At 43.3% G+C, this 27,932-nt stretch overlaps 1 protein-coding gene across 3 annotated transcripts; it reads right to left on the bottom strand.

Annotated features, from left to right (window-relative positions):
- Slc16a1 (solute carrier family 16 member 1) lies at nucleotides 1-27,411 on the bottom strand. Of its 3 annotated transcripts, none has more exons than XM_039101760.2 (5): nucleotides 20,676-27,411; nucleotides 9,248-9,507; nucleotides 6,112-6,255; nucleotides 3,874-4,719; nucleotides 1-1,887 (listed from the first exon to the last, which is right to left on the bottom strand). In XM_039101760.2, exons 2-5 carry the CDS (start codon nucleotides 9,462-9,464, stop codon nucleotides 1,610-1,612), a joined length of 1,485 nt encoding a protein of 494 aa, XP_038957688.1. In that variant the 5' UTR covers nucleotides 9,465-9,507; nucleotides 20,676-27,411; the 3' UTR covers nucleotides 1-1,609. The 3 variants fall into 3 exon arrangements, with proteins under 3 accessions (XP_038957688.1, XP_063137386.1, NP_036848.1); XM_063281316.1 differs by lacking the exon at nucleotides 20,676-27,411 and adding an exon at nucleotides 19,632-20,123; NM_012716.2 differs by lacking the exon at nucleotides 20,676-27,411 and adding an exon at nucleotides 20,160-20,307 and having other exon boundaries at nucleotides 792-1,887.
- Nucleotides 27,412-27,932: the final 521 nt, after the last annotated feature.

Here is a 27,932-nt window from a genome sequence, read left to right as displayed (position 1 = left end):
TTTTCTAAAAATAAAATAAATGTTTTATTTGGAAAAAGTCAGCTTCTTACACAAGGTTGTAAATCTGTATTCACCCTGTCAATTACAATGGTATTTTAAATGCATCGATCCAATTCAGTGTCATATGTCTTATTTTTTCTGCCTCTATTCAGAAAACATCAGGTTTAAAAAAAAAAAACCCACTGTAATTCCAATCTGGTCCATCTTTCCTCCTATCCATATATTAAACCCATTTTTCTACATGTCAGGTAAGTGAAAGGGTCGTGAAAGTTAAGATGTGGAGGTAAGACTGCGTCAAATAATCGTAAGCATGATAGAAGTTCCCCTGTAAGTCTGGTGTGTGTGGCGGGAGGTGGGTACTTACTGAAAGTCTGCAAACTTCCACCCTATTTTATCTTTATTGGCTTCCCTGAGGCCAAACACTGACCCTCTCGGTTTTGCAAATACTGAAAACAATGTAAAAAACAAAGAGCGCATACATTCACCCTGTACTGGATATCTCACATACAGCTCTAAACTATCAGTAAATAAATGAGCTATCAAAAATCAGAGAAAAGGTCTCAGGGACTAGGAGGACTCCAGGGTGCCTGTGGGTTGTGGCTCGGCCGTACAGCATGTACTTCGCATGCTCATGGCCCTGGGTCAATCCTAAGAACCAAGACCTCACTCACAGCCCCTCAAACCCACACATACCCAGAGTATCACACCATAACTAAGGTTTTGGGACAACCTACGCTGAATTCAGCTGATGCTTGAAATACTGTTTACATTAAATCAGACGTGTTAAGGAATTGTTTTGTAGATTTTAATACTAACTTTTTGCATTTGATTTCAAAAATGGCCAATTACTTCTAACCACACAGTGTCTCTGAATAGGAGCAAAGGTATCAATTCAGTGGCAACACCTTAGCACTAGACTGTAGTGAGCATTCCAGAAGAGGTGCCCAGCAGGTGACAGGCTGTGGCTGGAACTGCCAAGATCCAGAATTTTATGCTTCAAATTTCTCAAATATATACCTAGCAGCAGATGTACCAGGCAACTATAATGCTAGAAAAATACTTTAGTCAGTATTTTATAAACCTGTGACCTTTAAGCAGTATTTCTATTCATAAATGTTCCGGTAACAATGTCTGTCTGACAAAGCATTACAACAACAACAAAACAAGATTAAGGTTAGTTACCTCAAGCAAGCTAGTTGTTATTTTTCCTCTTAAAATGACGTTTTAAACAGATGAATTCAGCAGAATGGTTTTAAAAGTTAAGGCTCTCTAAAGAGTTCTAAAAACTAAAACTTAAGGCACATATTATAATCTTCATGACACTGTTAAAAGCTAAGATTAAAACAAACAAACAAACAAACAAACAAACAAACAAACAGATCACTGCTTCTTCCCCATATTCTTTGTCAACCACTCCCTACCTAAAGCAGAGTATATTTTAAATCCAGGCATTGGTAAGGAGTGAAAAAAAAAAATCCCACCAATGAACACCTGGTGGGTTTTCCACACAAATGTCCACTGTCTGCACGGAGCACCACTGGTAGACTAGAGGCCAGCAGAATGGTTTCGGATGTCTCGGGTCACACCTGCTCTCTTCATGCTCCACAGGTCAGACTGGGCTCTCCTCCTCCGCGGGGTCTCCAGAGCTGTTCTGCAGTGGCGCTGGCGACTGTGTTTCTTTCATTGTCTTCTTGGGCTTCTCATCAACATCAGTGCTGGTCTCGTCCTCTTTACCGTCCCTCTTCTTTTCCTCCGCTTTCTGTTCTTTGGCCACAAGTCGATAATTGATGCCCATACCAATGAAGAGGTAGAGGCCTGCGATGATGAGGATCACGCCACAAGCCCAGTATGTGTATTTGTAGTCTCCATACATGTCATTGAGGCGGCCTAAAGGTGCAGAAGACAGGCTGTGTAGGTAAGAGAAGCAAGGACACCCTCCTGAAGTGCAGGACATACTCAAAAAGATGCCAAAGCAACCTCCAGAGAGCCCGCAAACGAGAGCACAAAAAAGTACAAAAAACGAACTGCAAGATTTTCTATTTATAGTGTCTCTGATTTTGACTGGCCTTGTATTTTCTATTTTCAAATTGGCAACAATTAACTCTTGGCAAATCTCAATGATAAAAGTCAGAGATCATAATCCATTCTCTTACTACACAAAGGGTAAACTAACTCAAAGGAAGTTTGAGAGTGTCCAAGGCCACACAGTTCTACTCCAGTCACCAAGGCCAAAGTTCTTTATCAGCACTGCTCAGTAGCCAACAGCACACTCTCAGCACCAAACCCACAATGTATCTTCCAGCAGCTACAGAAACTTAAGTACAGCAACATTAAGTAACTGCTTGAAGGTCACAGGCCTAGTAAGGGAACAAAGGGTCTGAGTTGAGGCCTGCACCTATTACCGCTGTGCTGCAGGAAGCCTCTGTTTCAACACCATATGAATTTGGAAAATGGCTCACCACATACATCCTCTCCCCAAAGCTTGTGCTGTTTGATGGTAATGAATGTCACTTGACCAATTTGAAAGGAACTCTATATGGCTACTATACAAACAGACTGTGCTACAGGGAGAGCTGTGGGACCAGAACATGGGCAGTGGAGACTCGTGAGTGGTGAGGAGGTGAGGGAGGCTGCTTCTTTGGCAGCAGGAAGATGGACCTGTCAAGAAAAAGATGGAGAGGACCCAGGCAGAACAGCCATTGCAAATGCATAGGGTGTGAGCAGGAAAGCAAGAGTTGGGTCCCAGGTAGAAAACAAAGTTGGAGAGACAGATAGGGCCCAGCTCTGCAGAGCCTTGAAAGCCGTATTAGGGAATGGGACACTGCAAGACAGGAGTCTGTAGAACAGGGTAGCGGGAGGAGCAGGAAGGGAGTACTCAAAGCATCCTTAGGTACAGTGGCATGTGCCTATAATCACAGCACTGAGAGGAGGACACGGGAAGGTCAGGAGGTCCAGGCAATCTTTGGCTATAAGAATTTTAAGGTAAGGGGTTGGGGATTTAGCTCAGTGGTAGAGTGCTTGCCTAGGAAGCGCAAGGCCCTGGGTTCTGTCCCCAGCTCCGAAAAAAAGAACCAAAAAGAATTTTAAGGTAAGGGGTTGGGTTTAGCTCAGTGGTAGAGCGCTTGCCTAGCAAGTGCAAGGCCCTGGGTTCGGTCCTCAGCTCCCCCCAAGCCCCCACCAAAAAAAAAAAAGAATTTTAAGGTAAATTGGTTAAAATCTTTTCTATAAATAAATTAATCACCACAAACATCTAAAAGGAAGTTGGGACATTTGGGAGGATCATGTTGTACAGGCCAATACTGATTTTGAACTCAATCATCTTGCCTCTGCATCTAAGTGCTGGAGTAAGGGGGTGTAATGCTGTCAGTCCAACATGAGATTGTAAAAGAGTTTAAGGCAGGCAATGGTGGTTGTATGCCTTTAATCTCAGCACTTGGGAGGCAGAAGAATCTTGGAGATTAAGGCCAGCTTGGTCTACAGAGAGTTCCAGGACAGCCAAAGCTACACATAAACTTTGCTTTGAAAAAACGAAACCAAATAAACAAAACACAACCCAGACAAAACACCCAAAGAAAAAGTTTAGTAACTCAAGCTCTCAAATTGTCTAATGACTCATAAACTAATGAAACCGAACAGAACTATCTATGGAACTGCTACTAAAATAACCCTGAGCTTCATGAGTCCAAGACGCACAGTGGTTAGGACAGTCACTGGTACACTCTGATCTTGTGAACGAGGTGACTCTTCTACCTGACTGAAATGCACCCTATTATTAAAGTTCAGCCTTCAACTGTGCTTTAAAGGTTTAAATGTTTTTCATACATTACTTTATAACCTGATCAGAACAAAAAATGGAGGGGAGATATACTATACCTAAAAGTGGTGGTCCCAGGAGGACAGGACAACATTCCACAATGGTCACCAAGCCCACAGCACTGGAGAACCTCTGGGGTCCAACGAGGTCCATCAACGTCTCAAACAATACGGAGCTGAGCCAACCAAAGGCAAATCCAAAGACTCCCGCGTAGATGCAGAACCCAACATAGGTCGTAGACAAAGGTGCCAGCAAATGGCACACTCCATTCGCAACAACAGAAGCAGCAAAAAAGTACTGGACTCGAGGTCTGATCCACCTGGTGTTGGCTGCAAGACCCATGGACGGTCTGGCCACCATATCAACAAAAGCCAAAATGGAAAGGAGGAAGGCTGACTTCTCACTGGAAAAATGCTTACTCTTACCATAATTACTAAGAAAGACCAAAGGGGTAAAGAGCCCAAAGAACATGACCACATTTCCAGACAGGTACAGCAAAAAGCCTCTATGGGTAAACAGGGACAAGTCCAGGAATTTATTAACTGTTTGGAAGACTGACAGCTTTTCTCCTTTGGGACTTCCTCCAATGAGATCTGTATTTGCATCAGACTTCCCAGCTTCCTGGAGAGACTCTTTGGACTTGAGTTTTTCCACCTTGCCTTGCTGAGGCCCTATTGGTCGCATCAGGGATCCAGCTACACAACAGTTGAGGAGGAGGCCCCCAAGAATTAGGAAGCTTCCTCTCCAGCCAAAAATACCAAAGAAAGCCTGATTAAGTGGAGCCAGGGTAGAGAGGAACACTGGGCTGCCTGCCATAGCCAGGCCATTGGCCAATGGTCGCTTCTTGTAGAAATACTTGCCAATCATAGTCAGAGCTGGGTTCAAGTTGAAAGCAAGCCCAAGACCTAGGGAAAGGAGCAAAGATAACACACAACGTCATAACAGAAATATCTTTAAAACTACCAAGCAAAGACATTAGAGTAAGTGGGGCTAACGTGATGGGCCCGTGGCTAAGGCACGCACTGCTCTTGCAGAGGACTTGAGTTAAAAGAGTCCCAGTGTCCATACCGGGAAACTTACAACCATCTTGTAACCCCAGCTGCAGGAAATTTGATGTTTGTGACCTAGCTAAACCTGTCTCCTTGATCCAGGTATATACAGTTAACCTTGTGTCCTCGCTCAATTGTATTTAATAACCATGCTGAGATTCCTAGAGTTGCCTATCTGACCCCAGCTTTCCTCTGTATGTACTGTGTCCTTCCTTCATTCCATTACTGTCCCAGGAAGATCAACTCTTGGAGCTAGGCTGGACATGGCAAAATTTGATCTGGCCCAAATATTGAATGACATTAATAAAAGCTGTTTATAATACATAATTAACTGAAAGAAAATGACAAAAATACACAAAATCTCATCCTCTTTGGTCTAAACAAGCAAACAAAGGTTAGTTTTGTACACTGAAGAAAACATATAGTAAGCCACACATTTAAATGTTATCATAGCCAACAGTTACTTTTCTTTTAAAAAAAGATGTTTTTATTATATATAAGTACACTGTAGCTGTCTTCAGACAGACCAGAAGAGGGCATCAGATCCCATTACAGATGGTTGTGAGCCATCATGTGGTTGCTGGGAATTGAACCCAGGACCTCTGGAAGAGCAGTTGGTGCTCTTAACCATTGAGCCATCTCTCCAGCCCCCAACAGCTCATTTTCTTAATTTGATGACTAAATAAAAACTGAGAAGACCTTCAGAAGTGTCACCGGGGTATCACCCTGTCCTATTGTAATAAAAGCCTATTCCTCGTGGGAAAAGGAGATAAGGAGAGAACAGCCAATGGCATCCTTCCATGAGTCATTGCATAAACTTTAACTATACCAGGTGTCCTGGGATTCATTCTGTAGGCCAGGCTGGCTATGCTGCCTCTGCTTCCTGAGTGTCACCCTGCTCCACTACCAGTGTCTACTATTAAAGTGATGCAGTTTGAGTCTGAGGCCAGCCTGGTTTACATAGCAAGTTTCAGGCCAGTCAAGGCTACACGGATGACCCTGTCTTCTAAATGAATAAAACACTCTGTGTTTATGCGCATGCCCATGCCTTGGTGTGAGAGTGGAGGTTGCCCCTACCAGATCTGGTTCATTCCTTACACCATGTGGTCAGGGGAAGACTCAGGCTTCCTTTACCCTCTGAACCACCTCACTAGTACTCAGTTAAAGACCAGCTTTCTAAAACGACAAGTGTGTTATCTATCAAATAGTGACAGTAAATAAATATGGAATGAATCAGTAGCCACTCACCTCCAATGACACCAATGCAGAAGTAAAGTTCCTGCACCGTGTTACAGAAAGAAGCTGCAATCAAGCCACAGCCAGACAGGCAGCCACCAGCAATCATTACTGGACGGCTGCCATATTTATTCACCAAGATACTGCTGATAGGACCTAGGAGAGAATCAAAAATGTGGCAGTATAAATTCCTTTACCTTTAAAAGGCTAAAACACTAAGGAGTCCATCACCATGGTTCATAAGCCTGAGAACCGAATTTTATGCCACTGTGTGAGGCACACCTTCAAACACTAACATTTTGTTGATTACAAGATGAAGTATTAAATTCATTTATTTGGAATTAAAAAAACAAGCTGAGTCTCACACTTCATAGGTACGGACTTGAACGAATGACTATTTACAGGACACTGGAACCTGCCTGGTTACAGTAGATGACTGGGTGACTGGGTTCCAACCTCACATGGCAGAAGAAAAATCACGTTACATAAAACTCAACCAAAAGCAAGAGCACTGAGTATTGAGAGGCAAGACCTTTAGGAAATAATTAGGTCAGAGCCTCGTGAGTTTTGTGAAAGGCCTGAGGGAGCATACCTTTCCTTCTGCCATGTGAGGCAGCTGGAAGGCACTGGCCACATGAACAGCCCTTACCAGAGGCCTAATGAATGAAAATTGCCAATTCATGACATCACAGGACACTTGGAAACTTAAGTTTATAGTGTGTATAGGACATTGGTAGAATGTCTATACATTTTCACAGGGTTTTACACAGTCAGATTCTAAAATAATCATCGCAACACTGGTGTGCTACGAAGTTTAGGCTACTGTAATCTTGTAACATTTGAACTCCCAGAAAATGGGAAAAACAAATCAAAAGCAACTTGGATCTTTCCTTGGCTAGGTACAGTGCTTCATACTTTTAATCCCAGCCCTTGGGAGGAAGAGGCAGGAGGATTTCTGTGACTTTAGCACGTTACAGGATAGTCAGGGCTTGTCCCTCGAACACTCTGGTATCTAGGACTAGAGAGATGGCTCGATGGCAAGTTGCACTTGCTGCTCTTTTAGGACCTGAGTTCAGTTCCCAATACCCAATCAATATTAGGCAGCTTACAACTGTCCATATCTCCAACCTTGAGGGATCCAATGTTGTTCTCTGGCCTCTATGACTATATATATATCCCACATGCACAAGAACAGAGACAGAGATAAATAAAAACCTTAAAGTGATATAAGTTAGAAAATATTCACAACAACAGTGACACAGGTCTACTACCCAAGGCAGAGGTAAGCCAGCCTGGCCTACACAATGAGAACTATATTTTTAAAAAATGAGGTGGTGTACACCTTTAATTCTGTCACTTGGGAGGCAGAGGTAGGCAGATCTCTGAATGAGACCAACCTTGTCTACCGAGCTAATTCTAGGACATCCAAAGGTGCTAACCTTTGAGACAAAAGAAACAGTTTCAAAAGAGAGAGGGTGGGGGACTGTGAGGGGTGGGACAGGCACGGTAGCATAGGCCTTTAAATCCTAGCATGGGGTGGGGTGGGATTTAGACCCTACTACTACACAGAACGCTGTCTCTCTTGAAAAACTGGAAGGGAGGACGGAATGAATGCTAGCACAGCTGGTTAAGAGCTTGACTCCTCAAGAACCTAGGCTTGCTTCTCTGCAGCAATGGCAATTCGCAGCCAAGTGTAACTCCTGTCCAAGGGGATCTGAAGCTCTCTCTTCAGCCTCCATGCTCACCATGCATTCACCTGCCACACAGGCAAAACACTCATACCATAATTGTTTTTCAAGGTAAAGACATAAAAAGATACACATGAGAAAAAAGTATTCTTCAAATTACTGCTCCTGTCCATTTATCCCTGTCCTCAACGAGCTTAATTATGTTTAATTAAATTACGGCTTCAAGGCAGAGGCAGGAGGATTTCTGTAAGTTGGAGGCCAGCCAGGTCTGCAGAGCCAAAGCTATTTAAAAAAAAAAAATAAATAAATAAAAACACCCTGTCTCAAAAAACAAAAAGACAAACTACCCACCCTCACCTCATTTCCCCAAAACTTATGACTTTATCTACACAATGCTGTTTGTTCATGGGCTTATGATACCAAAAAGAAGAGCAGAATCAGTGCTCTCTCTCCCAGCATGCAGCCCAGAGCTGAATCCACTCAAGAGACTCAGTAAAGACTGCTGGCTGCGGGTTGGGGATTTAGCTCAGTGGTAGAGCGCTTGCCTAGGAAGCGCAAGGCCCTGGGTTCGGCCCCCAGCTCCAAAAAAAAAGAACCAAAAAAAAAAAAAAAAAAAAAAAAAAAAAAAAGACTGCTGAATCCACTACCAATTCAGTAGCCTAAGGCTAAGTTATTCTCCATTGAAAAGTAGAATCTTTGTGTTGGCTGTTAAAGGGCTACATGTGAGACACTAAATTCTTAGCAAAAACATCTTGTTAGCCATCTCACAAGACAACACGACATGGAACACTGCCAACCTGGCTAAACAAAAATACTTTGCCCCAGGATTTCTATGAAACAACCTCAAGTTTTATGGTAGGTTTAACTTTATGTTTAATTGTGGTTTTGATGTCTCCAGGTAAAATAAACATATTTTAAATGAGCAGTTTACTTTCTACATACATACTTTCCACACCGTGCCAAAGAAAATAAAAAGGGAAAAAGATACAATTCAAGTTTAAGTGCAGCCGAAATGTGTTTAGAAACCATAGCAAGCATCACAGGAACAAATGAAGATTGTACTCAGCTTGTCTCTTGGTGTGTGTGCACATGCATGTGATGCCAGCCTAGGGGCATCGGCTGTCTTCACCTCTGTGCGCCTGTGGGACAAGACTCGCCCTTAAATTACAGATCTTACCTGAGACTTTGAACTATACTATTCCAGACATTTGAGTAACTTTTTAAAATCTTGCAACTCAATACTTTAACATGTTTACTTTTCAAGTATCTGGCAGGAGCAAGAAAGGAGGTTTGCACTTTCATTTCTGTTCCAAAAAGCCACAATGGAATGAGGGAGTAAGAGCTGCCTGTGTTATCAGGGATGAAAAGCAAGCTCAACACAGCACTTCAGGAAGTAACGCTGGGCAAGATATAAAATGTCCAGACTCTGGCACCTAAGGTGAGGAGCAGTGGGCACTTACCTCCGGCATACATGACAGCCAGCATGATGGACGATATCCATGACACTTCACTGGTCGTTGCACTGAATATAATTTCAATCTCTTTAAAGAAGACAGTGATGGATTTGGGAAATGCATAGGAGAAGCCAATAGAAATGAAGGCTCCAACTACCACCGCCCAGCCCCAGCCTCCATCTGGGGGGGTGTACCCCACTGGCCCGCCAATCGCAGGTGGCATCTTAGGTGTCGATGAATTCCAAGATGCGGCGAAAACCTAGTATCTGAGGGATATGAAGTAGAAAAAAATTTATGTCGGCAACAAGTCAACCTCCACAATCCCTTTTCTGCACTAAAAGCCTTTAACAATCAGAAGGACAGAGGAAATGTTTTGTTGTTTCAGGCGAGGGAAGGATACATAGTGAGACCCTATCTGCAAAATGGGGGGGGGGGGGGACACAACAAGCCAGTCACCCCTACAATTCCAATGGACCAATTACTTTTACTCTTCTGTTTTGTTTTCCAGCCTTTTGTTTCTTTGTAATTTATCCTATGTGACTTCTAAAAATGGTTCTCTTGTTCTCAGTGTTGGGCAATGACACTACGGAAAATAAACACATGATGTAAAGTGGCCAGTTTTTACAACCAAGCAAGTAAAAAAGATTTCTGTCAATAAAATCACATGTCAACAACCATCCCAATTCTAACCAGGAAATCAGCAAAACAGGAGTTTTGACTGACTGTCCATATGGGAGAAAGTCTTTCATAAAAGGATTACATGCAGCTCAGGCTGACTTCAAATGTTTGTGGGAGGTCTTGAACTCCGGGTTCTGCTTCTAGTTTCCAAATGCTAGAATTATACGTATTTTTTTAAAGCATACCCAGTTTTGTTATCAGTGTACAAAATAATGAGTGTCACTGACATTGCCACATGCTCATACTTGTACCCCATTCTTGTGTCAGTCTGTCCCCTTTTCCCAAATCTCCATCCTGCCCCCACATCTTATATACACGTGTCCAGGTCCCTGAGAGGGAAGACATGATGGCTGTTTTTCCTTCTTTCTCTCCCCCCAGAAACCTCTCTGATGGTTTCTAACACAGGACTCTCCCTAGAGCTATGTAGTCACAAAATTTTTCTTCCTTTGGGGATCCAGCTTTTTACTCTAAGGGATGATGAACCCCAGCACAACATGGAGAGTAAAACTGCATACTTCTTCAGTAATAGGGGTATGTAGACAAAGACCTCAGGTACCTGTGTTCTTAGAAAATATGGCTTTTATCTGTCTATCTATCTAAACATTAAGGATCTGAATCCTATTTTTACAAACGTAGCCTGGGGAGGGGGAGGCAATCTGTTGTAGGAAATTTCATTCAAGCCAGATAAAAAACATCTTTATAAGCTAAGGTTTCTTAAAAATCGTACCTGGGGGTTGGGGATTTAGCTCAGTGGTAGAGCGCTTGCCTAGCAAACGCAAGGCCCTGGGTTCGGTCCCCAGCTCCGAAAAAAAAGAAACTACTTACAATTTCCCAAACTGCTAAGAAGATCTCAGGAGTATTTACATATATAGAAATAACACCTACACACAGGCAGCAGCACGGTCTAACATATCAAGCCCTGACTAGAACAGCAGCAATACATGTTGGACGTGATTAAACTTTGTGCTTACCTGCCAGCTATGGTTTGTCCCAATTAAAAGGCAGCTCTAATTTTCAGTCACGAAGACTTGCCTCATCAAGTTAATAAAAGTTTTTCTACAGAATCTAGATTTTCAACTTTTAAATAGTTTTAGAAAGATTCACAAGTAAATGAGTGTCAAAAAAATTTTTTTTGGGGGGGGGAAGTATAGGGAGTACGACAGCAAACATTTAAAAACCCAGAAACAGATTTAACACAATTCTACCACCTGACAAATAATTGTTATAATTAAAATTCTGATTCAAAGTCACTTGCATTTCTTACTTACAGAAGGCCTTCCTTATCCCAAAAGAAAATGATAAGACTAGACCCCTTTGCCTGTAGCTCAGGAAAAGGGAACACATATAAACCAAACCTCACATGTTAAAATACAGAAAGAGGCTAGGGCTGGAGAGATGGCTCAGTGGTTAAGAGCATTGACTGCTCTTCCAGAGATCCTGAGTTCAATTCCCAGCAACCACATGGTGGCTCACAACCATCTATAATGGGATCTGATGCCCTCTTCTGGTGTGTCTGAAGACAGTGACAGTGTGCTCACATACATTAAATAAATCTTAAAAGAAAAACCCAGAGGCTAAATGATGGAACAGAAGTTTAAGATTTTTAAGTGTGCAGCAGCCCCACAGTTTAAATGTTATTGCCTTAAAGTAACAGGGGGTTAAAAAACAAGTTAAAGAGGGTTAGGAAACAAGTGATGGCATTCCAGAAACATCTGCACACAGTGGGGAAAGGCAGGTAACACACTTAATCCCATCATCACCTGGGAGGTAGGGGCAGGAGGACCTGTGTTCTGAGACCAGCTTGATTTACAGAGTGATTTCCCGAACAGCCAGACCTACATGACTCCCAACCCCCACAAAAACAAAAATACACCAGTCGGTTAGAGACATAGGTCAGTGGCTAAGAACACATACTATTCTTGCAAAGGACCTGGAGTTCAACACCCACATTGGGTGGTTCATATGCGCCAGGCTATCCATCCAGCTCATTCTCCCACACAAACACAGGGGTTCAGGGGTTAGGATAGAAAGAATGCATTATACTAGTAAGCCAATCTAGAAAGTCAAAGTTGTATTCCAGCCCTGTGGCCTGGACTCTCTCCAGAGAAGGTACAACAGCCCTAGGAAACTATTAATTTCCCTGTACTCTCATACCAGTTCCTAAAGGGAACAGCAGCCAGGTTTTGAGTGGACCTAGAGCTCAATGTGCATTACTAAGGCTTCAAATCCTGACACACAGATCTCTAAGACTGATTTAACATGGTAACCTTCTGTTTAACTGTTTCAACCTTGCTTCTTATTGCACAAGTGGCCCCAGAGAGGGATATGAATGATGTTGGAAGTGTAGCAAATTTAACATGCACAGGACCTTGGGTTTAGTTCCAAGCAGTAACTGCCCCCAACCACCACCACTCCCCAAAGAGGGGGAAAAAAAGGGAAAAGTATCTATGAAAAGTAGTAGATGACTACTGGACCTGACTAACAAAACACTCATCAATTACAACATGTATAGTATTAATCATATTGCATAAAGAAACCCCACACAAAATGTAAGCTTGCCTCTACAATCTTCTACTGAACAGCAGGATTGAAAACATGTACCACCATGCCCAGCTGACACTGCTGTTTGGACACTGCATGGCTTGGTAGGTAAAGGTACTTAGAGCAAGTCTGCCCACCTAAGTGTGATCCCTAGAATCTTCCACGAGCTGACTCTTCCCATGCATGCCATGACATATATCCTACATATATACACCATGCACATTCTTACAATAATTTAAGCCTAAATAATAAAAAAAGAAAATTCTGTCATTTGTGCCATGAATGGACCCTAAGGACACTTGCTGAATAAAATAAACCAAATCTAGGAAGATAAATACTGTAGTTTTTATGTGTCAGTTCAGTATGACACTGTTCTATACTGTGAGTGTTTTTTCTAAGACTTATTGCTAAATACACTGAACACTAGACAAGCACTCACCCACTGAACCACATAGTTCCCAGCCTCTAAATAGTCTTCCTAATTACTGATGATATAAACCTCACACTATGTTGTCATTAAAATAATTACTGGGTTTTTTATGAGAATTATACAATTTCCAAATGAGTACCTGATTTTCCTCAAATTAGAGTAATTATTAAACCACTCGCCTCCCTTCTACTTAGCTGAGGTTTCTAAGTGACAGAGCGCTAAGAGTAAGTACTAATATAATAAGAGGCTGAAGGATATGTGGTTTTAATCTGCAAGGATTTCAAGCCTAAGGTTCAATGACCTCTTTAGAGGTTCTTTCAACTGAGCTGTTGAATAGAATGTTGTCTTCAACATGAAGTACATTTGCTAATGTGAACCTACTCAGAAAACTCAAGTCAAAGTAAGATACCCATTAATTGGTGGCACCTTCACTTTCTTTCTTTTTTTTCTTTTTGGAGCTGAGGACCGAACCCAGGGCCTTGCGCTTGCTAGGCAAGCGTTCTACCACTGAGCTAAATCCCCAACCCCGCACCTTCACTTTCTAACAGAAAAATATTCTACCTGAATTTGTGACTTACCCTGTGACATGATTACATAATCCTATGATGAGCCCTCTGCTGTGTATGTAGCCTTACAGGTCTGGCTAGCCTCACTTTCACAGGGGGACAGGAATAATGCTCCCCCTAAGGGGTGTCAGATTCCCGTGGCAGTTTGGCAATACCTGTGGAACTGGGTCAGAATGCACTTTTAAACTAAACTGGGCATGGCAGGGCACACCTGAAGTCTCCATAGGCTGGAGGAGGAGGAGTTGTAATCTGCATAGTGAGTTCAAGACCAGCCTAAGCTACAAAGTGAGCCCTAGCCTTTAAAAAACAAAACAAAGCAAAAAATGAGTAAATGCATAGAAGCCTAAAAAAAATTAAAATTACAACTGTCAAAATATTTTTAATTGGACACTGTTACGTGCTAGTATAATAACCAAGGTGATTTTGAAATGGTGACAATTTCAATCTGTGTCTAACAGCTCATAAAGTCTGAGATTTACTAGTTTCTAAATTGCAGGAGTAACTAACACAAACCTACACTCCAACAAATAAATTTACAAATTCCACACGCTTAGAGATTAATCCTGCAGACCATAAGTTTAAAATCTCTGATAAATGGAGAAGAGAAAAAACAACCCTTCCTATGGGAAAATAGAAGAGGAAACTAGGTAAAAACATGGCTTCGGCTCTCAGAATTCAGAGACTGAGTGGGCAGATGACCCAGCAAGTAAGGGACTGCCACTGTGCCTGACAAGTAAGGCGCTGCCACTGTGCCTGACAAGCAGGGTTGATGGTAGGCACCCACATGGTGGGGAATCAGCTCCTGCAAACTGTCCTCTCTCCTCCACAGGAATCCCCCAACACACACTCTCTCTCCCTCCTTGCTAAAGAAATGTAACTTAAAAGAAAACCTAGCTGGGTGGTGGTTGGTAAGCGGAAGCAGGTGGATCTCAGATTGAGGCCAGCCTGGTCTATACAGTGAATTTCAGGACAGCCAGAGCTACAGAAAGAATCCTTTTAAAAAGACCTTTACTCTCCAAGATAGTTTACAAATAACAGTGTCGTTTTCTTCTCAATTTTTAAAATATACTCACAGACAAGTGTCGATGTGTGAAGGTGTGTGGACACCACTCCCATGGAGGGCAGAGAAAAACTGAGTTGGGTTCTCTCCTGCCACCTTGTGGACCCAGGAGTGTAACACATGTGGGAAGGCCTGCAAAGAACTACCTCTACTAACCGACTCAAGGTTCCATTCATTCAATTATGCACTGGGTTCTATCCTGTTACAGTTTGGATGCAAAGCGTTCCTCACAGGTTCACGTATTTGAATACTAGGTAAGCCACTAGCTGGTGGCCATGTTTGGGGAAGTTGAGGAACCTTTAGGAAATAAGACCTAGTTAGAAGTGGGTTCTAGGGACAGGCCTGGAGGTCTAAAGCCCAGCTCTGCTTCCTGTCCCAGATTGGCCCAGATGTGAGCAAGCAGCCTTATGCTGCTGCCATGCCCCCCTCACCCTGATGTGATACTCAAAACCTGGGCTGAAAGAAGGCCTGCCTTCCTGAAGTTGCTTCTTGTAGGTAACTTGGTCACAACTATGAGGAAAGTAACCAATACACATCCCCAACATCCAAAACCTACAAATGAACACCACCAACCAGAGGCAAAACAGAATCAAGGGAAAGATTTATTTTTCAACCAATAATCAGTTATGCAACTTATAATACTAGAACACTTTAAAGTTCTTTTCTCTACAGAGGCTAATTCTGTCAAATCAAATTAAAGATATTATGGGTTGTAATTACAAACAGGGTAGCAGTGTGACAATAAACAGAACTGGGTCCTGCTTGTCTATTTATGGTCAGTGATATCCCTCAAAGGCTGAGCCTCCATTTCTTTGTGAAGGTGAACTCATTCTGTGACTCAGTGTTTGTTGAGCTTTGAAACTCTTTTCTGTATGATACTAAGGCTCTTACAGTAGATCTCTCTTTTATAGTAGATTATCTAAGATCTATGACCCCACCATTCCTCCAAAAGGAAAAAAAATGTTAAAGTAGAGGGAAGAAAATGCTGCTAATGTGGCTAAGACAAATATTAAAGAACACACAGAATTTTAGAAGATTAGTTAGAGCAATATGCTTAAGATGACTTATCTGCCAAGTATACATAGTGGCACACATCTTTTTTTTTTTTTCTTTTTCTTGGAGCTGGGGACTGAACCCAGGGCCTTGCAATTCCTAGGCAAGCGCTCTACCACTGAGCTAAATCCCCAACCCCGGCACACATCTTTTGACCCCAGACCTCAGGATGCATAAGCAGGTGGATTTATTTCCAGAGGCCAGACTTCTGTACAGTGAGACCCTGACTCAGAAACACTTAATTCTATCCCAACAAATTAATTTAGTAGAAAGTGGGAAACTATAAAAGTGTGTGTGTGTATACACACTTGCACGCAGGTGCATGTATGTACATATGGAGGTCTGCATGGTTTTTGTTGAGACGAGGTCTCTAATTTTGCCTCACACTTGGCTTTAAGAGAGCTCCCGTTTCTCCTCTCCAGCACTGGTAGTGCACATGGGCACCACCCCAGTTTGTTTGGTTTTGCTTTATTTTTTTGAGACAGGGTCTCTGTGGAAGGAAGAGTATGGCAAAATAGAAGCAAAGGCTGGAGCTTAGTCAGGAAAATAGTTATATGCCTAGGTTTGTCCTTAGCAGCACATAAACCAGGTATGGTGACTTAGACAATCCTTCAGATCCGTAGGTATGTGGACTCAGCTTAAGACACATGAGAGTCTGCCTTGACAACAATAATAAATGGTAAAAGACCACTGACTTACTTAATTACACAAAGCAATCTAAACTGGGTATCACTAATAGTAACAAAAGAGAATCAGAGAGGCAAAGATGATGTGGCAGCTACCTCTGTGTGGGAGAAGCAGGCCTCCTAGGGAAAGTACTAAGATGACGTTAGGAGGATTTAAGCATGGTTACATCACAAGATTAGGGTTCCGGGGTGAAGAAGTAGAAAGCAGAATAAGTATTACATTAAACTTAAATGCCTCAGAGGTAACTGGAAAAAGGAGATCAAGGTTCCACTGCTTAAAAACAAACACCCCCCCCCCAAAAAAAACCTTGAATGGTGTCTGATGACCTGAGTTCAATCCTTGGAACTCACATAAGAGTTCACATATATTAAATAAAGACAGGATTACAGTCCAGCATGGTGGCTCATGCTTGTGGTCTTACCACTTGGAAAGTGGAAACAGGAAGATCGTTGGTACACAGAAAATGTGAGACAAGCCTAGGTTATCTGAGAGGGTCTCAAATGCAAACACGCACATATAAAGTTGGTAAAAACTGAAGTGCAATTAAATTACTGCCTTTTCAAGCCAAGAGTAGGCTGTGAATACAACAGAAAAACATCCCATGTCTTCAAGTAAAAATAGCAAACATGAAATATATTTATCTCTCCTCCTAAACCTTTCCTCAGAAATAAAAACTTGGTCTTCAAGTGAGCTTCCAATGAGAGGAAATACACAGGACAGCAAGCAGGATATGCTAAATTAGAGCATGTTAAAACTACACCACAGACAAACTAAAACCTCAAACGGGAAGACTAGAAGAAAAGGGGAAAGGGCCTGTCTCTTTCAAATACATCACTTAGATGAGAAACCTATAGATGCAGACATCAAACATATATAGCATGACCATGTTCGTATCCTTGATCAAGGGAACCAATTACTAAAAAATCAAAACTCAATACATCGATATAAATACATCTTGGGCAAATCTGAATACTGAAGTCTTTGGTGATGTGACTGTTTAAGAGCAGGACGATGTGACGATGATTTTCTGAAGATTCCTGTCTTTCGGATAGCTGTGGATAGAGCTCAGTTGGTGAAATTATTATTTCATCTAGGATCTGGTTCACAAGCAAAGTGGAAAAGGATGGATGGTAAAGACACAGGAGTGACTCAGCTGCTTGCTACTTAGCATTTCCCAAACTAAACTGTAGAGAAGGTAAAGAGAAAACAAAAAGAAAATTTCAGCTTCACCAATAAAAACAGACAGGAGGGCAGAAATGGCTTTGAATTTAATCTATGAGTTTATAAGTCGGGCAGTTTGGGTGTAGTCACACTACCTCAGGACTCCCATTGGTTAAAACGAAGATAAAAAACTTGTATTTGCTCCAGCTAGCAACCTGAACCACATCATTAACTTCACCGTTGTTTCTCACTTCCAACACCTTACTAGTCCCCTACTCAAAAACCTGTTTCCGTCCTTTTCTCAAGGCTTCCCCAGGTATCCACATCCAGTCCCACGCTAAGAACAGCCTCTGGTCAGCCACACAAAGTTCTGTTAACTGTTTAGCTTCTTCCTGTGTCCTTACAGTGACTTAAGACACTCCACTGGCTGACACTTCCATTGCCTCTTACTATTTTTGATCGCTCTATGCTTTAGTTTTTTGATGAGATTCTCTGAGCTTCTTCTGCATGACCCCCATTACTGTCTGAACTGCCCTTTCAACCTATCACCAAACTAGTTCCCACTCCTTTGTCAAACTTCAGATTAAGTAGTATTTCCTCAGAGAGATACCTAGTGTTTCCTTCAATTGAGCATCGTCTCACACCTACAAAAAACACAGTATTTGTTCTCATGGTAACCTTACTTTCCCCTAAAACTTGATTGCTAAGAGCACTTAACTGTAGCTGCTTTCCAGCTAGACTACAAACCCAAGGGTAAATACTAGAATTCATTCTCTCCCCATCCCTAACACCTCTATCCATAATTTCCAGTTTTGTGTTCAAGTTCCACATTACTGGTCCTCATAGGAAATAAAAAGTCAAGTAGGCATTACACTGGGACCTAGACCTTGCATGACTCGCAAACTAGGACGCTCCTGAAGCACAAAGGGAATGAAAGGTTCAAGAACCTGGGAAAACACTAACCTAACACTATTTTCTTGCCTGAGTTTATAGGTATTCATGTTTATATCACCTCATCCCCCGCCCTGCCCCGCTTAATCTGTTTAGGATTATGTAAATCACAAGGCTAAAACTCCCAAAACACTCCTCAAACCAAGAACTCTCATACTTAACAAGGTCACAATCTGATACACCAACAGTATCTACTTAAACCCACAATGAAATTACTGAAACACACTCACTTAGAAATTTATCCTAGGCTGGACATAGTGACAGGCGCTTTTAATCCGAGCACTGGGGAAGCAGAAACAGGTCTGTGTTCAAGGGCAACCTTGTCTACAGAGTTCCAGAACAGCCAGGGATACAGAGAAACTGTGTCGAGCCTCCCAAAATCTGCCCCCCTCCCCAAATACCTAAAGTCTTGAATTTTTGGTCATTTTTTATGGTACTTGGAAGGCTAAGTTGTAAATCCTGGACATTTTTACTTTGTTTTTGAGAAGGGGTTTCAAAAGCCTGTATCTCCTGCCTGTACACCTTAGATTTAAGGGTAAGACCCATGGACTGCCCGCTCCCCCTCCCTTCTCTCTCTCTCTCTCTCTCTCTCTCTCTCTCTCTCACACACACACACACACACACACACACACACCAACCCCCCCCCCCCGAAGACTTGGGCTTGACTTGGTTCCTATCCTTCCTTTCTCAAATTCTCATATAATTACTAATATCACCCGTCAGCATGTACTCATTTTATTACAAAACCAAAATAATTTTTTTCAATGCCGGCGACCTTTGGAACCTCAGGCATGGTAGGTCAGTCAGGTACTCTTACCACTGAGCTACACACTCCCAGCCTAAATTAAATAACGCCTGAAGATTTCAAAGTTAGTTATGGGTAAAAAAACAAAAGTAGCTTGTCACTGTGTAACTACTAGCAGTAGCCGCCCAGTTTATAATGAGCCGCTGGAAAACGGGAAAAGACTGAAGTAGTAACACGTGCGTTTCCTGGTTGAGTGATCAGAAGCTAGTTTTCGCAACTGCTGGTTGCACCAAAAACGCCACCATAAAGAAAGGCTAAAACGCACTCCGAAAAGGGATGTACTTGGCCCAGAAAGCGTGCCCCGATCATATGTAAGGATATTTAAATCTTCTCCACAAGGATACCTTGAGACCCCGTGCCCACGGCAGGCGCGCCGAAGCCACAGGTTGGACCACAAAGAGCCCCTCTCCCAACCTCCCTCCCCTTCCTCAAAGTTCCCTGGAACCCCGCAGTCGTACCGGCGGTCCGCAATGCAGCTCCTCACATGCCTCACACCACTCTAGCAAGTCACCAGGTGGGACACCGATTGGCAGACCCGGAGGCAGGGCGGGTATGCCACGAGTCCTAAGTAACTCCCGCCCCAGTGCCTTTCCTCCGAGCAGAAGGCGGCAGGAGTGCACCACGTGAACCGGCCTCAGGTCGTCCCTCTTCCCGACCTAAGCATCTCTCCAGGCGCCGACAGTAGGCTGTACTGGAAGCGTCTCCCCCAAGGTCACCGGGCACCATGACCCGACTCCCGCAGCCCGGCGGCCGCCACCTGACCGCGGGCCCGCAGCTCGGCCGGGAGAGACGCTGTGCCCGGCGCCTCAAGGTCCCCTTCACCCACGCCACGTTCCGGGCCATGTGGCTCCGCGCGCCCAGGATGCCCTGTCGCCCGCCCCCCTTGCCCCAGGGACGAAAGTCTCCGCATGCTCGCGGGACCCCACCGGGGCACCAAGGGCACCGCGGATTCCGTGCAGCGCGCTGCCCGCTCTGCCCCGACTAACCGTTATGTGTATCTCGCGGCGCCCAGAGTGTGCGTGACGCGGCGGCGCGGGCCGCAATTCTTCGGAGCCGGGGGTCCTGCTCGTGTCCCTTGCCCGCCACCGGGCTCGTTGGCTGCAGCACCTACACGACCGACCAGTCACGTCGCAGCTCGCCACTTTGTCTGGCGGGGCAGGCGCGGCTGCCTTATAACCCGCGGGGGCCGGAGCATGCGCACAGGGGGTGGAGTCGGCCTTCTCGGCTGCCGCCCCCTCCCTGCCATACATACACCCTGCTCGGCATCTCGCGCCTCCACAAGCTGCGGTCTGCGCGTGCCCGCTCGCTCGCTCGGGCGCGCGCGCCAGCGCCCCCCCTTCCCGCCACGTGACTAGGCGCTGCGGCCCGGAGACCCCGCATCGCCCCGGGCGCTTATCCGCGCGCTCTGGGCTAGCTGCTTTTGGCGCGTGCCCGGGACGCCATCGCGGGCCTCACCCCTCAGGCTCTGGAGGAGAAAAGAGAAAAACTGCCCCGAGACCGACCCTGAGGTGCAGAGGGCGATGGCGATGGACGGGCAGAGTCGAGGGACTGGACAGCATTTGAATGGACGCTGGTAGACTCCAACATGGGCCTGGAACCCAGGCTCGGGGACCTGGGGAAGTTGCTGGAACCCTCCGGGCCTGTTTCCTCGCGCTACATCAGCCACTGTGGAGGCGTTAGGAAGTTTAATGTGCAATTTTACGCAAGTATCTCGTCACAGAGCCTGACCTGTGGCATTTGATGAACGCTAAGTTTAAGGACAAGCCGGTCAGGAGAAACTGGCCCCGGGGCGGAGGGTGTGTACGCTGGAAACGCAGTTCTGAGCATGCTCTCAGGCCAGAAGTTTATGAACACTGGATTTTGGGAACCGGTTGCAATTTTATAGCTAGTGGGATTAGGACAGTTTCATGCCAAGCACTGCACCAGAATTATCTTGTGTGATCTTCACAACCAAATGAGATAGGTGCTAAGAAGATTTTATAAATAAGGAACCCCGGGCTTCACGAAGTTAACTGGCAGAAGTCACCAGGCTAGGAAGTGGCCAACATTTAGTCAAAGCTACTGAGCCTGATGTCATAAGAGCCATTTTCGGTTCTTCAACAAGCCCAGATACCAAAGTCTCTTGAAGTGGTAAACTAGTGAATATTAATGACTAGGACCCTTAATATTTTTATAGTATTATGATATGGGTATTTGCTTGGCTGGTTTTGATTTCTTATTTTGTTTTTTGAGATAGCCTCGTGTGTATATAGCTCCACCTGGCTTGGAACTCACTACGTAGATCAAGCTGGCTTCGAACTAAGAGATCAATCTGAAAAAAAAAAAAAAAAATCAACCTGTCTCTGCCTCCTCTGAGATTAAAGGCACGCACCATCGGTGTCAATATCTTTATTTGTTTAATTTTGTGTTTTGAGACATGGTCTTACTTTGTAGCTTTGGCCGGCCTGGAACTTGTGATATAGACTAGACCGGACTCAAGACTCAAGAGATCCACCTGGATTTGCCTCTGGACTGCTATTAAAGGCACGTGCACCACCACACCCGATGAGAATATTTTTTAAAGAAGTCAGGCCTTCTGACTTCCAAGGCGATTACTGCATACCAGGACCCTGTGCTCCCCGTCATTTGCTCTCCGGCCTCTCCTCACCTACACTAGTTTTCCTCACTAGTTTGAAATAGGCCCTATACCTTCTTTTGTGGATGAAGAACTAGAGATTGAAAAGAGGCCCTGTGTACTGTCATCTACCCTCTGCCTTCTTTCAGAGTGAAGAGTTCAGCATGTTAGTAGGATCCAATTTGAAATCCACTACCAAGTGCTGCTTATGAGCAGTAATTTGCCTTTTTTAAAAAAGTATTATATAGAGGTTGGGGGTTTAGCTCAGTGGTAGAGCACTTGCCTAGCAAGTGCAAGGCCCTGGGTTCGGTCCCCAGCTCCAAAAAAAAAAAAAAAAAGAAAAAAAAAGTATTATATATTACACTGTAGCTGTCTTCAGACACACCAGAAGAGGGCATCTGACCTCATTACAGATTTTTGTGAGCCAACACATTGTTACTAGGATTTCAACTCAGGACTTCTGGAAGAGCAGTCAGTGCTTTTAACCACTGAGCATCTATTTCTCCAGCCCAATAATTTGCCTTTTATAGCTGATAAATACATAGAAGGAAAAAAATCTCTTCAGATTATTGGGTGGTTGGAACTTAAAACAGTTGTGGTTTAGGAATGTTAGGATAAGACTCAGTGATGGAACATTTAGCTTGCAGGAGTCTGGCCCCTATTTAGATCTTCAGCACCACAGAAAGGGGGCAGGCGATACTTGGAGTGTTCTGGTGGTAACAGCATTCAGGGAGACGGTTTGAAAAGGTGAGCTAGAGAGATGGGAAGTTTCTGGATGGTTTTGGTTGGTTGGGTTTTGTTTTTGTTTTTTTCCTTGAGGATGTAGTGTCTCATTCATCCAGGGCTGATCTCAAACCTTACCCCTGTATCCGAGGATGTTCATAAACTTGTGATTCTCTCTACCCTCCCACACTGAAATTGCAGGTATGAACCCGATTACCTGGAGTTTTATCTTTGGTACTTGACAACTTAACTTATACAGCGCATAGGCGGTATATAGTAGGCAAGTCAAGCCTCATTCTCCGCTCTGTTCAAGAATGGTCATACCTAGCCCATAGCCTACCTTCTAGGGTTGCTGTGACAATACAGTTATACAACTAAGATTTACTTCAGACCTCATCCTCCACCCCAGTGCTTTGGTCAGGGCTCTGCTACTAATGTGTAGCTCCAGCCTGTTTTGTTCTTATCTCACTCAAGTTTTATTCATTTAAGAATAATCTTTTGGGGGTTGGGGATTTAGCTCAGTGGTAGAGCACTTGCCTAGCAAGCGCAAGGCCCTGGGTTCGGTCCCTAGCTCCGAGAAAAAAAAAGAAAAAAGAAAAAAAATCTTTTGGAAAATCTGGCTTTTTAGGGCTGTGGAAGGAGATTAGAGTAATAATGTACAGGAAGGGTTAAGAGATGAATGGACTGGGTGGTAGTGGTGGTGGTGGTGGTGCACACTTTTAAGCAGTTGGATCTCTGTGAGTTAAGGCCAGCCTGGTTTACAGAACAAATTCCAGGACAGCCAACGATATACAGAAAAACCCTGTCTAGAAGAAACGAGAGTGGGAAAGAAGAGAGGCTAAAGATTTTTTTCCATAAAACTTAATCTAAAACCCTAAAGGGTATCCATTAGCACCTACTTCCAAGGCACCGGGCAGGATTATAATCTTGTTATAGGTTATGGTATAATTTTGTTTTCAGAGAGAGCTAGCAACATTTTGAAGTCTTAGACCCTACATAACCTGGATTGGGGCAGAGAAGGACTTAATGTGAGTCAAATCCAGGCTGGAATCAGAAGACCTAGTCCCATAATTGCTCTCTGGGCAGTTAATTAACTGAACTCCTTAACTGAGCTCCTTCTTTAAGTAAGTTAAAGATAATACTGAGACGCTTGAGCTGTTGTGATAATCAGTGAGATAGTATTTGCAAAAGTGATTAGTAATTCTTTGAAAGACCCCATAAGTTTTATGAATTAATACTTTTACACTTATTTAGTGAGTGTGAAGAAACTATTGTAGGTAATCAGTCCTCTCTTTCCACCGTGTAAAACCCAAGGATTGAACTCAGGTTGTCAAGCTTGGCAGCAAGTTTCTACTGAACCATGCTGGACCATAAATTACCATCACTGTTATTTTTACAAGCTGCACAAGCAGGAAAGACCCAAAGAGCTATAGAAGGCTGAGCATGTAGCTCGATGTCACAAGGATGTTTATGTGATATCCAGTACTTGAGACAACAAACCAACAAAACAAAACAATAGGGCAGGTGATTTGGAGAAAACAACGGGATAGCACCAATTAAAGTCCTTATTCTAACTTAAATCATGACACATTCAGGAAATCAACTAAGGAACATAGATTTAAAAATTTAGAGAAAACTACGTACACGTACTTCCTCCAGTCACAGGTGGATAGCAGGCTGCGTCTCCATCTCACCAGGAAACTGCTAAATTCCTGTGGGGTCAAAGTGCAATCTTATAAGAACATGAGGGATGGAGAGGACAAAATCCGTGGTAGCTGTGAGGAGCCTAACATCATGTCTGACAAGTTAATACTGTCTGGTGGTCGTGCATTTATGTTTTAGAAAGAGAACATAATCTTACGGCGGGAACAATAAAGGCCTTGCTGAGAATGAAACCAGTGAGGTCAATTTTAGAAAAATTCCTTCAGACATGCATTTTACTTCCAAAGTCTGCTACGTTAAAGGCACCGAGATTACAGAATCCCAACTGCACCGGAACTGTTCATACTGTGAATTTCTTAGGTTGTTAAATAAATCAAAATAAACTTCATATTTTTCAGTTTAATTTATTTTGAACTTTCCTAGCATGGTAGTTCACATCTTTAATCCCACCATTTGGAAGACAGGCAGATGGCTCTCAGAATCTTAGGCTAGCTTGGGCTACATAGTAAAACCTTGTCTCAAAAAATAAAGGAAGGATAAAGGGAGGAAAGAGAACAGGAAAATGGTAGCATACTCCCACAGACATTTAACATGGATGGAAATGGAAAAGCTGTGCGTCATGGCACACTTCTCTGATCCCCCTCACAGGGGAAGCTGAGACAGGAGGACACATAAGATATTGCCAGATTGGGGTTGGGGATTTGGCTCAGTGGTAGAGCACTTGCCTAGGAAGCGCAAGGTCCTGGGTTCAATCCCCAGTCCCGAAGAAAAGAAAAAAAAAAAAAAGATACTGCCAGATGGATTGAGTTACACAGCAAGACCATGTCTCAAATAGAAAATAAAATGGACTCCAGAGTCGATAAAAGATTATTTTCAGGACTGGAGAGATGGCTCAGTGGCTAAGAAAACTAGCTATTCTTCCAGAGGACTCAGGTTCAATTCCTATCACCCAGATGGCAGCTTACAGCTGTCTGTAACTCCAGTTCCAGGGATCTGACACTCACATATGAACATGCCAGTAAACACTAATGCACATAAAATAAACATAAATTTTTTAAAAAATTATTTTCTGAGTGTATTCATCTAATGAATGGCATGATCAGAAGAAACAAAATATCCAATCACCAACTTTGTTCTTCTTTTATCAAGAGTTATGCTTTCTATAACCTTTAGCTTTATAGCAAGTTTCCCAGAATTCACATCTTTTTTAAAGTTTGGTAAATGAGTGATGATTTGACATCTGCATCAGGTAATCCCTACTGTTGTTGAAGTGAGAAAACTTCAAGGTAAGAGTTACGTCTCCCTAAGTTAGTGGCAGCAGCAGAAGTACAAAATTGAAGACTACTGATAATATAGTTATTTGGAAAGGAAAAATATCGCAGCATGTTTCCTCTGGAAATGTAGGACTGCTTACATTCCCTCAGTTCTTGTGATACAGAAAACAGGAAGTTGCTATTATCTCCAGTTTACTCACAACAGAAGAAGGGATTCTTTTAAGCAGTGCTTATTCAGCCAAGAACATACCCCACACAATTTCTAATTAATGCAAAATATGGAAAATGAAGTTTATAAATGCCAGGCCAAATAAACAATCCTGATTGGTAATCCTTAGAAACGTCTACAAGAATTTTACCAACACTGTTGTAGTTTGTTCTTGTAGAGTATGTAAGAGGGAGGGATGGCAAGGGGCAGAGCTCGTACTTGATAGAGCTGAACAAGTGCGTGCTAAGCAAAGGCCAGAAGTGCTGAGCCAGAGGACCTGCTTAGCTTAGCAACAGTGCTCCAAGCATCTTCCTCATGTCAGTCAGCTGTGGTCCTGCTGCTTCCTGAAGCCTTCCTCTGTATCTCTAAAGTTTTCTGAAGAGTAACTCAGTAACGGTAAGGTGAGCTCAAGGTCCTCTCTGAACTCTGCTCCTCAGCTCTTGCTATTTTGAACCTTTTATCACCTCCCTGCACCAGTTTAACATCCTGATCTGCTGCTTCCCTGGCTTCCTGCACCCAGGAGATAATTTGGCCAAGATGGTTTGACAGAAAACAAGTTGCCCGCAATAAAAATGTCTTCAATATGACAAAGAAGTAAATGGTTACTTACAACTACTGTTCAGTGTGTGTATCTGGGCAAGAGTGTTTGCTTGTGCCCTGGGAGGGGGATTGTGCCCATACACTGATATATTTTTTTACCCATAAACATACAAAAATAATTTTGCAAATTATAAAAAACACATGTTGCCATACGTAGCTATTAATACAAAGTTTAAAATGCAAAGTTTGAGGCCATCGTAGCAAGCTTCTTGGTAGAGCCAAGCAACCATTATGAAAACTGTTGACCATGAAACCTGTCTATGAAACCAAAAATCACGATTAGCAATTGCCTCTTCCCCATCTGAATTTAGGAGTAAGGTGGATTTAGGCAGCCAAGTTGGAGGTAGAGATTAGACATGAGTTTTAAACTTGATTTTAAGATCTCATATGGAGTTGGAGGTAAGACACTTGCCTAGAGTGTGTGATGTCCTGTGTTCCATTGCCAAAACCATAGTAAATAAACCACCAGCCCCATGGTGTGTGGCATAGTTCGTTACCTATAATAGTTGTATCTAGGTGAGGTTCAGAAGCTATCACATCTGCAGCATAGCCTTGTCTCTACATTTTGTACAAGTCCTGGGTTATAATGAAGCATTACTGCACAGCTATAATGCCAGTAATCCGGGAGGCAGATACAGGAGCACCTGGGCTCCACAGTGAGCTTCTGTCTATAAATCACTTCAGATGTGCCTTTATTTGATATGTTACATTTTGGGGGTTTTACATGTCATCCTTTAGGTAAAGATATAAAGGTGCTCCCATTGTGGTAGAAGTTCTCATGATTCATTGAACAGTCTTCACAGTGGAGAGCTTGGGACACAGAAGGTGGTGCTTGCTTTATAGGGCTGATTTAGAGTTAGGAACTTGGGACTAGGTCAAGCCAGAAGACTGAAAGTCTGACCACCCAAGTTCAATCCTCAGAAACTGAAAGTGGAAGGAGAGTGTCCTCTCCACAAAGTTGTACTCTGGCCTCCAAGTTTGTGCCATGGCAACCCCCCCCCCCAACATACATACACACTATACACACACTACATGTTTTAAAGAAAGCTGGAGGTAGGGGCTAAGTTGGTAAAGTACTTGCTGTACAGGTATGAGGACCTAAGTTGGGGTCTCCACCACCCATGTATGGTGTGTGGTTTTGGACACACTTGTAATCCCAGCACACTGGGGAGGCAGAGACAGCACAATGTCTGGAGCTTGTCAGCCATCTAATTTTGCTCAATCAGTGACCTCTGGGTCTAACCCTGTCATAGAATACAAGGTAGAGAGCTGCACTCAAAATCATCCTCTGACTTCAGCATCCACTAACATGTACACAGACATATGCACTACACACATAAAAGAAAACCTTGGGGCCCTCTTTACTGAAAGGAAAAGGGCCTCTGCTACAGTACTGCTTATTCCTGAAGAAGAAAATGAAGTTAAACATTTATGTTTGGTATGTATCAGATTACTTAACCCTGAAGTTTAGATTAAGTGTTCAAACTGAAAAGCCTAAAAGGACCAGGAAAAAATGCTCTTTAGCCTAGTGTAAGATAATGATTAATGAGCAACGTGAAGAGAACCCACACCCCCTCTATGTGTCCAAATTCAAATGTTTAGAAGGTGCTACGTGAAGCTGTGGTATTAGATGATTTAAAATGTTTTTAAAGTGCTTGGGAGGTAGAGACTGAGACCA

This window comes from Rattus norvegicus, chromosome 2, assembly GCF_036323735.1.
Source record: "Rattus norvegicus strain BN/NHsdMcwi chromosome 2, GRCr8, whole genome shotgun sequence".
NCBI lineage: Eukaryota > Metazoa > Chordata > Mammalia > Rodentia > Muridae > Rattus > Rattus norvegicus.
The sequence above is the reverse complement of the archived record's forward strand: the minus strand, read 5'-3'. Positions and strand labels throughout refer to the sequence as shown.